The 13,695-nt window shown below is 39.6% G+C and overlaps 1 protein-coding gene across 1 annotated transcript in view; it reads right to left on the reverse strand.

Annotated features, from left to right (window-relative positions):
* SPATA5 (spermatogenesis associated 5) overlaps positions 1 to 13,695 on the reverse strand; it is a 182,714-nt gene that overhangs the window by 21,224 nt on the left and 147,795 nt on the right. The window contains 1 exon segment of the mRNA XM_021394011.1: positions 4,098 to 4,105. Coding sequence (XP_021249686.1) covers positions 4,098 to 4,105 — 8 coding nt within the window.

Here is a 13,695-nt window from a genome sequence, read left to right on the forward strand (position 1 = left end):
CAGGCATTTCTCCTGTTACATAAGTGGCCTATAGATGCTACCATATACAGCGCTGAATGCCTTCTGAGCCTTATGTAACAACAGATTTCAAATGACAAATCAGAACACCAGCACCACTTCAGGCTTTGAAACACAGCTTACCTCTTACCAAATAAGATGTGTCAAATTAATTATGAAATTCACAAGAAAGAAGAAACCTCTTAGATGATCCAAGCATCTCCCTGCAAGTCCAGGACTGTTTCGAATGAAATGCAGGATTGGCAGAAGAGAGATTTATTGCCACAGTTTCTTAATTCTATATTTCGTACTTTAGTAAGCCATCCTACCCTGCTTCATATGGTGCATTTAACAAGTAGTCAAAAGTAATTTAAGAAGTAAAATGCACTCATCATCACAATATGCAGTGCCGAGCACTACTGCTTATTTCCTGTAAGACTTCGTTAAAATATAAATTGACTGGAGGCAGTCTACAGGTATGGCATTTCCTCTGAAGGCCAGCATTCACCAAGGGTTCGCCTACACAAAGCCATAACTGAAACAATTCAGACAATGGTGTTAACACAGCATGCAGCCAGCAGCTTGCCTGATTTTCCACCACTTGTCTGAGCCAGTGGCCCATTGCCTTCCTCCATCCTTGGAGCTATGTCTTGCATGTGAAACTGGTTTAGAAAGAATGTACTGGATGGCAGGAATCTCAGAGGGGCAACTCTAAGGAGCTTGCTGCTTCAGAAAGATGTGAAGAGAGCAGCAGGCTTGTTTCGAAAAGTTAGGTTGCTCTTTAGCATGCCTGCAGTAGCACTGAGGCCAAGCTGAGTTGCGCCCAGTTCCAAAACACTTCTTAAAACAAGAGAGATTCATCTGGCCCCTACTTCTCACTGACACATATAGTTGTGTCTTTAATGAGAAACCTGCAAAAAGACACCCCGAAAGACCTGACACTTACTGTACATTTACAATGACATAGCTTGGGTGTAAGTGAAGCAGGGAACATGTCAACTCTTTGGTACAGTTGAAATGCAAGGGGTTTTCTTGATCATGGAGAAATCATTTTGCCATATGAAAATTTAATCGCACAGAGTGAGAGTGGTAGTTCATGCATCAGTTGGCTCAACAGAAGTGAACTGCTAGGAAACAAGGGGCATGAAAGTGGCAGCACTAGAATATCCCTTCAAAAATACATCTTACTTTGAAAATTGAAAAAGAAAGCTTGATACTCACATCCTCTGTTATTCCTGCTGACTAGTTAACAGTATACATTAAATTAGAAGACATTTTAATCTTCAGGAATTAAATAAGTAATACTTGGATTTAGCAAGCTTAAACATGTATTTGACTTTAAGTGCATTAAATAATTCCATTGGTTACAGGGAATTTTTTATGCACATGAAAATCTTTGAAATGCTGTAGGGTAATAATCCAAACTTTGACTAGGCCAGAAATGAATTGGTATTAACATTCTGGCTTTGGTTGAAGTGATAAAGGTGATGAAATTCAGCTAAAGAGTTAAATGCAGACTTCAAACCCTCTCAAAACTTGAAACTGGGTCAGACCAATTTCTAATTAGCAGTTAGCAATTATGCAGCAAATCTCTTCCCTAGTGCAACACATACATGAAAGTAATGCAGGTATGGAAGAGGATACATGAGTTCCTTGGCGGAAGAGTATGCTTTGTAGGGCTGTGGCACCCCTGTGCACTTCCATGACCAAGAAAAGCAGGAAAACACTTTCACAAATGGAACACTAAGGCTTCAAATAGCTAACTAGAGGATCTTTTTTGTTCATGTTCATGATTAATTCCTTCTTCTCTAGGTTTCATGTACAAACCAGACAGCTTGGAACAGAAACCTGACAAGCTATTTATGAAATCTGTTGCACATGCAGAATTGAAGGAAGCTGACTGCTGCAGTACACATCCAGTCGGCTGGAACACATATAATGAAAACATTTTTGAGTTTGAAACAGCCTCAAAACGTAGTATGCCTCCAGGACGACCTGGCTGGATGAGTAGTTTGTAGCTTTTTCTCCTTCCTCTTTAACAGTAAATTCATTGCATTAGTTAAGGGATGTTCAGTGAAGAGGAAGAGCTAGTAGACTCATCCTTACTGCTGCAAAGACAGAGCTGTGTATAATCAAGTGCTAAGGCATTCATGCACAATATGTAATGCCACGCCTGTTGCCATCCAAATATGAGTTTCTGAAATATCGTAAGTCTTAGTGAAATAATTAAATATATGGTAAAAGATCCTACTATGCCTTCATAAATAAGAAAGGAGACAAAAATATATATACACATTTGTAACGGGTAATGCAAGTAAGACACAAAACCCAAATGAACACTTATTATGTGAGCAGCTCAACTGAACGCAATGAAAATGTCGTAGTGATAATATTAACAATTTTTTAAAGCTTCTAGCAAAAGCTGAAATCTTTTCCATCACTTAAGAGTGACTTAGGCTGTTACACATTATCCCGAGTAAACTGGCTGAATTGCAAAGATGGAACATGATCCCAGATCGATGAAAAGAAAAACAACACTTTTCGTCAGCACTAATGTTTATCAATACACAATAACCACTTTTTTGCTATTGTTTGAAGTAAGGGAAGTAATTAAAGTAGGCATAAGCATTCTGATACCACCGGGTTGTTTCCTATCGGTGTTTGTAATGAAATATCTCTCCTAGCACCATGCCCGCTGTTCATTAACTCTCCGCAATAAACATTGTGCCTCCATATCACACGTCTGAAAGCACTCCTCAACTGTGAGGTTGGGCAACAGCACTACGCTATGCAAAACCAGCCAAGTCCAGTCAGGAAACAGATTAATTTGAAACCCTTAATTAATGACTGAACATTTACACAGTCAAGATTTATGAGTTACAAGGAAGTAAGTCCAAAACGTAGCACTCCCTCCTGCATGCAAGCTTTCTTTTTAATAGTAAACAATTAGCCTAGGGTAAGATAGTGTCTAAATTCTCAAGTTCGTTTTCTTCCTCCAACTTCCAAGCATTTGCAGAAGATACATTGATTCTGTGCTTTTCTGGGGGGAGGCCCTTTTTATTCCTGGTCCTACATAAATATCATTATTAATAAACAAGTGTTAATGAATCCAAAACACAGATTTTTTCTTTCTCAAATAAAGAAACCAGTAAGTTTCAGAAGGTTATTTTAAATAATCTAAGTAACACCAAATTTAGTAACAGTGGATGTCAGAAATGAAGAATAAGTTTTCAGTTTTGAACGTTCTGGTTATATTCCATTTTGGATCATAACCACAGCAACACTTTCTTTGGAAGAGAACTGACACCTTATTATGAGGAGTGCTTACTGTTTGAATATTAGGACTGCCAGCTCTTGTGAAGCCCTCAGGCCTTAATCTAGAAGAGTCAAAATCAGGAAACGTTTTGTTCTCTCTTGTTTACGCTAAATTAGTGAACGCATTTTTTTGCCTTCAAATTCTGTTTCGCTAATAAAGGAGTGTGGCTTGTTCTTCCCCCCAGATCATATAACATGTAAATAAGCAAAAATGACCATAGAAATGGCAAGATCCCAGAGAACCATCTAAGTGTGTGATGGGCCACAGACAAGCTATATGCTCCCACAACAAGGGGATTCTCCTAAACACCTTTCTTCACATAAACCAAGAATGTAAGCAGAACACAGGTTTGTGTTTTTTGTTTTTTTCCCTTCTTGTGGCAGCATGGCAATGCTGAACATGTAGTGCACACTGTGAAACCCAAGCCTACATGGCCGGTCTCACTCCCATGTGCTCTAGGCACTGGCAAAAACTGCTGGGTGGGAAATTCTACCTCTGCAAAACAGAACTGGCTGCCCCAGAAGTGACAGTGCCACCATCCCTGCAGTTTTTCAAGAAATGTGTAGATATTGCACTGAGGAACGTGGTTAGTGGGCATGGTGTGGATGGGTTGATAGCTGGACTAGCTGATCTTAGTGGTCTTTTCCAACTTTAATTATTCTGTGACTCTATGAAAATGCTTTGTGCCTGTCATGAGAAAAATCTCCCACAACCTGCCTCCTGGCTGCTTCTGTTTGGTCCTTCCTTCTCGGCTGAACAAAGAAAACCAGTCCTTGCATGTGACAGCAGCTGCTGGAGAGAAATCAGGTTCTCTTGACACAGACACACAAGCGCTTGGAAACATGCACTGCAAATACTGGCAGCCTAGGAGCTGTGTACATCATTTTTTCCCCCTCTTCATCAGTTTCTCATCAAACAGGAGCCCAATGGGAACAGTTCCGGAAAAAGACAAAGCTGATTTATCCCAGTATAATGCAAAGAAAGACAAAAACATACAGGACAAAACAGAAGACGGATTGCTACTTTCCCACTCCTTTCCACTCAATGCTATGCTTCACCGTGCAATGTAAGTAAAATAGTTATAGTTCAGTTTCATGACAAATTTATTTTGCTTGCTAGGAAATGAAGTGTGAAGTTAATCTCTGTTTGATGACAATTACCCTGAAATAATAACTAACACTTGCTTCTTTAAAAAAGAAAATCAAACAAATCCAAAGCAGCCCTTTTAAACTGAGCAAAATACTCTTAGTTCCCCTCCCCAACAATGGGAATGTCAAGACCAATTAACTAGTGCAGCCATCTGGGGTTTTGCTCTGTTTTCTTCCATTGCAAGTGGACAGCCAGCTCCCATGGCTCTCTTCTATACACTCAGTGTCATAGACAAAGTCTGAGTTGTTTTCCACCTGAGAACCCTTGATGTTTCTGATACTCAAAGCCAGGAGACTAAAAGCTTAGGCTGAGAACTCGGTAATAGTTAGAAGCAGTTTAATTAAAAAGCAAAATGTTCCACACAGGATTGCTTCTACCATAGCTAATAATTTGCTGCAGAGCTATTACTATGCTGTTTCCATCTGCCAATAACCATTTAATCCTTCTGCCAAAGGCAACTGAAAGCCTTATGTATTTCCATATGTATTTTAGGGGAACCATAAAAGATAAATTGGAAATAACAACTTCCAATTTTTGACATACAAAAATCAGAACTAGAGTAGTGCATTCAGCCATCAGCATTTCAGAAACTGCCTGACAGCTTCTACTCCAGGCAATGGTTCGAAGGGTAAGACTAAAGACCAGCGCAAATGCAAAATCTTTGTTAGGATCCAAGTGAAAAACACAAAGCGAGCTACAGATAGCTCCCCTTAAAGTGCATTCCTCAACAGGACTGCAGCTCTCATTTACAAGAAAACCCAGTGTTCAGGCACACATTTGAAACAGAAAGAGACATAGATGCAAATCTCCCTGTCTGACAATGTCAGTGAGTCTGCTTCCTCTTCCCAGATTCTACACCATGACTGTCTTAACCCCCCATCAGCTTCTCAACTTGTTCCAGAGTTCCTGCTGCACAGCTTCATCCCCCCCAAAGAGCCTGCAATTCCAACAAGGCTATCGCTACAGTTTGTGGATAAAGAAGGAAAAGCCTGATATTTCAACTATTCCTTCCCTGCAAAAAACTCACTCAGAAAAATAAAAGTATGCATAATCCAAACTCCTTTGAAAGAAAGGATGATAGTGCATGTGTCTGATTGTGATGGTTATCCTTTTTTTTTTTTTTTTGGATGAGAAATATTAAAGAATATCACAGTTAAAATGTTAAAACAACAATCAAGCTCTCCAGTCTCCGTCTTATTAGTGGTCATTCCTCCCAAAATGAACTCAACATTTACTTTATTAAAATGAAATTTTGTTTCTGTGATATGAGAAAGGATTGGATGCAGAATAGTTGGTGCATGTTCCATACAAATGAAGCTTAATAATGACAGCTTTTATGTTTGAAACTCAGTACATCCAATGTTTAAGATACTTACTGCCTAACGGCAGACAGTCATTTTATTAGATATCTTTCTATTAATTGTTTATTACTAGGTTCCAAGTTTTCACAAGAAACAATTACTTCACCAGTGACTGCAAAAGGCAAACATCCTATTTTATATGTACACAAAGATACCACTATATATTCAACTATTTCAATTCACACACACCTCTCCAATCTTTGCAGCTCAGTGAAGTGTAAACAGTTAGCATTGTTATTAAAACACACATTCTTCATTCACAGGAACAATACTCAGCCAGATTAATAAGCTTTTATTCCCAGGCTCCATTATTCCTCTGCCATTCATTAACATTTCTTCCACCTTGACGGCAATTTAGCTGGCACAACACAGGGAATACAAGTAGGTCAGCACAAGGTGTTCCTCTGTACGTTTTCATAGGTTATAAACATCCCATCTGAGTTAGCCTTCAGGTACTGCATTTAAACATTCCTAATGCCAGCCAAGATAATAATCAGAACTCTTGGGGATCTTATTGTCCAAGTACTACCTTTGTTTAAGGAGGATGTACTCTGTTAAGACTGATGAGGCAATTTTAGTAGGGAAGCAGGGAGCCCTCTGCAGATCTCCTGGCTGAGCTGATGCCTGAGATCATGCCTCAGTGCTACCTCCAAGGGAAACCCCCTTAAAATCCTCACTGTGTCCAAAGAAGAAAATGTAGGTAAGTGTGGAAAAAGTCAGACTGAGCACTGAGGTCTCACAGTCAGACGCTGCATACTATTAAAAGAAATCATAACAGGCATTTAAGCCAGCCAGCCAGACATGCTTTAATCTCAGGACATGGGAAAAAGCAAGAGATGCAAGAATATTTACTTTTTTCTCCCTTGTTTATGAAAAATGTGGATATAAACCAGCGTTTTCACAGAAAACCATACAAAAAACTTTGGATGGTTCTTTTGCTAATGTACTTCGTCATATTCAGTGTTCAAAACTATTTGTATACACAGAGGATCAGGCCCTGCAGTTGGGGTATGAGAGTCCAGGATCAAGATTTCACCCACTGTGAAATGCAAAGACTTACTGATAACTTCCTCTGATTTTTACACCTTGTCTTATACTTTAGGGCTTGAACTGAGTCAAACTCAAAGCAGCAAGCTTCTAACTACATTCCCTATAATACATAACTTACAAGACCAAGTTGCCAACTCTACAGGCTTAAATCAGAAAAAGAGGTCTCTGAGAAAAAGTGTTGAATTTTTTTTCCTTTTTATTTTCCATAAAGTCTATCACTCTGTACTGATTCGAGCTTTTATATTATGTAAATGAAAGCACTTCAAAAAGCAGAAATAAATCAACACTTTCAGTTCCTTCCTGATGACTGCAAATGCTGTTTTAACATTTACCATCATATACCTACATTTGTGATTACTGGTATATGGAAAATGCGGGATATAAACCACTGATGAATAATCCCCTCTTTCAGACTGGGAAAAAAAGAAGAAGAAGAATGAATTAAATTAGTTGTTGCTAGAAATAACTCACAGGCAAAATAAATAAATAAATAAAACTAAAAGAAAACAATAGCAGTAGCCTAAAGAGACATATTTTTTCCTTCGGAAATGAATTCCCATCTGCTTTTAAAGACCAACATGTTTTTCCATTACGAGGAATTACAGCCAAAACCAGCACAAGAAAGCAGCAGAGTCACAGGCAAGAGCAGAGGGCAAGTGAAGCTGGCTGATAGAGTATCAGTCAAGGACCCTCTGTATGAGGCCTAGCTGCAGTGACAGCTGAGCAGCCCCTGCAGTGCAGGCAGTGTACTGCCCTCTGCGATCCACAGCTCAGCAGTGGCTGTGTCCTGCAGCCTTGGCGATTCTGGTGAAATTTGGTCCTTAGCAGTGGCTTCATAGATGTTCATCAGAAGCAAGCAGCACCGTCAGCAGAGCACTGCTTGCTTCTTGCACAGCTAATGCTTGTGTTGCTAGTTCTCTCTCCAGACAGGCACGCAGCACAAACCAGCCCTTCAAGGGCACGGTGAGGGTAAAAGCAGATACAAGTATCCACGTACAGAACCCAAGCAGACAATGCAATTAAAATAGTTAATGAAGACACAAGTGACAAAGGGGGAAAAAACATACTGAAATTATCCCTAATTTCCTTGAACCCCAGGCAGTTCATCATTCCCAGAATCCAAATTTTCAGCTCTTTGGACTCAAATCTCAGGTTTAAGAAGCTGGATAAATTTTATACCCAAATGCTGTTTGAGACACACTCGGGGGCTCATTCAAATTCCCTCTGGCATTCTCCCCAAGTTCCTGTAAGGTCTGCAGCCCTTTGAGTTGTTTAGGAAGCAGAGCCGACAGTACCCTCCCAAGCTGTTAATGGGGCTGACCTTTTCGGAAATGCTACTGTCCCTTCAGCCAGATGCATTAAATCTCCTCTGCTTGATTAAACTATTAGCAAATCATTATCTCACTGAAGGATAAAATGTTCTTTCCCAGATGAGCACGCCATGCATAAATTTCAGTGCAAACACTCCTCTGTATACCAAGCCCTATGTTTTACATAAACACACTAATTGTCAGCCCTGTTTTATATATTGGTGGGATGAATGCATGCAGGATGAATACAGTTCTTTTTTGGGTTCTGGCTGAGACAAGACATGATGAAAACAAAACCCACTCAATGCTATCAACCCCCAGCCCCATCTTGGAAAAACACAGGAACGGGACCAGATCCTTCTGAAGCAGCTGAAGAGGAGACTGGGGAGACGCGGCACAATGCCATGACACTCTCGGGTTGATGAGTGATTACCCAGGCACTCACACTGCCCTGGTTTCCAGTCTGTCCAAGCACATTCTGCACGTACGAGGTTCTTGCGAGACCAGCAGCAAGCAAAATCCCATGGGAAGTCCTGTGTAGTTAGTTATTTCCTTTCAAGTGATTCATCTCATTTATCCCAAGCACTGACATTCGGAAAACATCTTGAATGCCAGGTATTTCCTCACCTTCCAGCCACCTGTGCCAAACACATCCTTGGTGCTGATAAACGTGTGTAGGAAGGTGGTGATCCTGTATTACCCATACTGGATGAAGGCTGAGTCTCTTTTCCACACCCACCCACACAAAAATGTTCACTTTTCAATGACTGATACGAATTAATAGATCTCATGCATCAAACCAAGAGAAACTTCAGAGGTTCATCTGAGGTCTTAATCTTGCTGCATTTCAATGTGATGGCTATCCCTCATCATACAGGATAATGTTATACCTTGGTGTGGAGCGAAGCAGGACTCTTTCACATGGAAAGGCTGTCCAGGGGAGTCAAACCAGAGCCACTTCGGCCACAGATACTTCAACTAACAAAGCACATTTTCAAATCACTTATTTCCAACAAGACACAAGCTTATTTTTTTTTTGTTTTTGCATGTGGTATCTTACAAGTTCAAAACTTGAGGGCTCAGTCCCAAGGAACAACATATCAAGCACCTTCAACACCTGATGAATCAAATGGCAGTTGAACATGCTCTGCATTTAGTATAAAAAAAAATTAGCATAAAAGAAAAAAAAATAAAGAATTGTGCTTAAAAATGAAAACCATGAGCTTTACCCAGGACATGATTTCCAGAGTCACAGAAACTCTTCTCTATTATATTTTATTTTAGGGTTTTTTGGTTGTCTTCATTCCCTAAAGTCTGTATTTATAGGCTGATACACAATGGATCAACGGATCCATTGCTGTTTAAAAATGTTTGAAAGTCTTTCCCTGAAGTCTGGAAGATCTTTTGCTTCATGGAAAACTAGATATGAAGAAGATAATACACCCTAATTTGTCAGATGCCTTGTTTTCCCTTTATCTAAGCCCTCTCTTGTGCTTATTGTAGATGTACTTTAATAACAACAGACTGTTTTTTTTCCCAGTATCTTAAAACACTGTTTACCTTCCTGTATGCCCCTGATAGAATATATCCTCACTTCTTTTGTAGTTAGTGGCTTCTTATATGAGAAAGAGAGGAGCTTTGGTTTTGACTGTTTGGGGTGTTTGGTTTCTTTTAAGTTTATAGTTTTAATATGTCTGTATCCAGCAAACAAGAACATGCATGTTTTGAAACAAATATTTTAATAGGCAAAGGCTTCAGCTGATTAGAGCTAGTGTGCTGCTGCAAATATACTTTTTTGGCATCAAATATGCACTCATTTGAGCCATAGCAAACCTTCACTAGATTTTTTTTCTTATCTTTTTCCCCATTGTGCTCCCAACGAGAGTTATTGCAAAGTGAGAAAGATTTTTTTTTTACATTAACTACTCTACTTTGACTAAAAACCAGTGAAAGATTTACAGGTTCCCAGATTCCCGCTTTACTATTGTTTCCTGTAAGCATGGAAACTGATAATGCTATAGAAACAATGTCAGACTCTGCTTTCACCATGACCTGTTTTCCACCAATTTAAAAAGTCAGTCAGATCAGCTTATTTTTTTTATAAGAACACTTATCTTAAGAATATTACTATAATATCAAGAATATTTAATTTTTTTAAAATTATTTCTAAACTTTAAACTCAAAACAACTCAATACTTGCTTTCAGCTTCTACCTAAAAACTCCCTCTTTGTTATTGCCTTCTGAACTGTGACAAAATCATAATGTAGCTGGGGTTCAAACTATTAAATAAGGTCCTTCACTCTACTGGGTTTATTTTCCTTTTTAAATCATCAGCTTCTAGAATAAAATATCTCTGTAGTGGTGCAACTTCCTGTGGTGGTCTTACTCCCTTGCTCATTCCTTTTCACAAAGAAAACTCCAAAGACCTGAAGTAAGGTGCACTCTTTCCATTTAATTTTTAAAGGCAAATGATACAATTTTTTTTTTTTTTTTTAATAATGTAAGTCTAAATAAGACATTGGTCTTTGCCTTATAAAGGTTACTGTCCTTCCTCTAGGTGAACACATGTGACAGCTACAACCATTATTTTCTGTAACAATGTATAATTAAAAAAATTACAGGGTAAGCAATTTCCTAATCAGACCCTGACCCCTGACCACATAATTTTGTTATTTGAACTAGAAAGTGTTTTAGAATCATAGAATCATTCAGTTTGGGAAAGACCCCTAAGACCACTAAGTTCAACCACTGCCTAACACTACAAGTCCACCACTAAACCATGTCCCCCAGCACCATATCCCCACATCTCTTAAATATCGCCACAGATGGGGACTCCACCACCTCCCTGCACAGCCCATTCCCCTGCCTAACCATCCTCCCTATGAAGAAATTATTTCTGATACCCAATCTAAACTTCCTTTGGCACAGTTTGAATCCATTGTCTCACCCTATCACTTGTCACCTGAAAAAAGAGACTGGTACACACTTCGTTGCAATCTTTCAGGTGGTTGTAGGGAGTGATGAAGTCTCCCCTGAGCCGTCTCTTCTGCAGAATAGCAACCTCAGTTTCCTCAGCCATTCCTCATATGTCTTTGAGACAGACTGAGACTACAAATCTCAAGTCAACAAGTACAGTAAACCTAATCTGAACCCCAAATGAAATAGGTGAACCTCTGAGCTTTTGATGGCCCATCTTTTATAATGCAAGCTGGCTGTAGTGACATCATGAAAGAAAATAAATGAGATCCAAAGAACTCAACGTTATTTGCAATTTAAAACATAACACTTATGTGCTTGGATCTTTAACTAATCACACCTTATAGAAACATGGTGAGATATAAACCAGATAAAATTTCTCCACGTGAAGAATTGCAGTGAAAATGCACTGGGAAAAAACTGTGACCAGATGGAACAACCTCTGAGTGAAGACACCTCAAAGCCATTACAAATTATCTTAAGTTCTTACAGGGGCATCAGCTGCCTGGGCACGGCCTTTAGTGGAAATTTCCTAGAAAAAGTTGGGGGCAAGACCAGTTTTGGCTATTCTATCACCACAATGGTGAAAGTCACTGGTCAGCGCATGAGGGCAACAGGCTGTATGGTTACAGCAGACCTGTCCTTGTAGCTAACAGTCCTATTCTGTGCATGGCTCCTACAGAGCTAACCAGAGGTTGAGGGAGTGCGGGAAAAGGCAAGGATGCAGCCAAAGAAGTTGCCTTGGTCAGAGAGTCAGAGAGTATGCTTCTTGGTGTTGGTATTGGTTCCAAGGCCAAATCTCGCAATTCAGAAACATCTAAAAACTCTCTCTCACTGTCTTGATTTGCAGGCATTCAGGCATCCATGAAGAAGAGCCTGAAGCACCGCTGCAGAGCAGAGCTATCAAGATATCACCATGCAGTTCAGAAGGGCCTGGAAGTAAAGATCAAGCTCAAACTCAAATATTCCTAAAAAGCTGAGGCTTTGCTTTACTTATTCAATTGGTAAAATAAAAGCTAACTACACTGATCATGATATTTTCATGAAACTTCACTTGCACACAAGAGAAGGAAATTCTAGTTCATCGACAAATTATCTTCCATCTTCTCTCAAATGAAACAGTGGGAAGCAAACACCCTATTTTACTATCTTGATGGATCTTTAATGTACTCATCAAGATAAACATACGTCCAGTAGGTGAATAGAGATAACTGGTCATAAGTGCTGACAGGCAAAAACATGCATACACTGAACTATGTGTACTGAACTATTCATTTCATCATAGGATGATTCAAGGTATCTTTACATGAAATCCTCTATTTATACAGCACCTTCTAGTCACAAAACCAAGCATTTTCCATTTCTTTTTCTAAACAAAGGGTATAACAGTGGAATGGGAACTTGCCATTCAACAGCGGAAACTATTTGTAAAGCTGGGAAGCTGAAGACACTAGGAAGAAAAGGCTTTAATGAAACTGGCCACTGTGCGTGCCAACTATCAAGACTTTTTATATATTCTTCCAAGGAACACTGACTGAGGATTTTTCTGTGTTTACATCTCAATTATTATAATTCTTTGAAGAATGCCAAAGTACAAAATTCATAAGAAATGCCATATTAGAAAACAGGCAGGCTTTTTTCCTGTGCAACTAGTCTGTAGTTATACTCAGTGACCCATTAACTTATTTTTGGTTCTGTACAAAGCCAGCATCAAGACATTTGCAACTCATTTTCTAAGCTAAGCACAAGAATTCACTGCTAGAGCTTCAGCTGACCCAGATCCAAAGGAAATCCCCATATGCTTAGAATTTCTGAAATACAAGCATTGCAGTTCTTGCCTGGTAAGAAAACAGTTTCCATACACAACCAAAGATTATGTTTATATTTATGTTTTCGGAGGCTTATAACTTGGCCAGAAGCACATATATTTTCCTAGGGCAGTAAAAGTCTTATCACTGACATCAGGGTAAAAACACAGTAAAGTTTTAAGTCACCAATCTGCAGCACAGAGGCAGTATAGCTGCAACAGTTCTCTAGACCAGTATTTTAGCCCACAGTAGGAAATTCATTACTGTTTCTTTTTTTATTATAAAATCCCACTTTCAGTTGCAAATGGAAGTCCTATACAAAACAGCTCCACTCACTGTGTCATTCATTCATTCCCAGAGCATGGTTTGTCCTGTGCTGTGGGGGAGGAAGGCCATAGTGGATTTGACTTTGGTCTCTAACCTTACACAGCCTCCTGGAACAAGCCTGGAGGCTAGTCTGGATGCTATGGTTGCATGTACAGCTGCACGTGTTGAGGTCTGACCCCGTGCCTTTGACTTGGAGAAGGGCATCTGCAGCACTCTCAGCAGTGCCCTCATCAGACAGAGGTTACTTGTGGGCAATACAGCTCTGTAAAACGTACCAGAAGCGTGGTAGCTAAATGAGCAGAAGTCTTGCCTGGGACTAAGAGAGTAACGAGTGGACAGTTGAGAACAGCCATCAACATTACAGGAGTCATGCAAACACTTTGGTCATTCTCTCTTTTGG

Source organism: Numida meleagris, chromosome 4 (assembly GCF_002078875.1).
Source record: "Numida meleagris isolate 19003 breed g44 Domestic line chromosome 4, NumMel1.0, whole genome shotgun sequence".
Lineage (NCBI taxonomy): Eukaryota > Metazoa > Chordata > Aves > Galliformes > Numididae > Numida > Numida meleagris.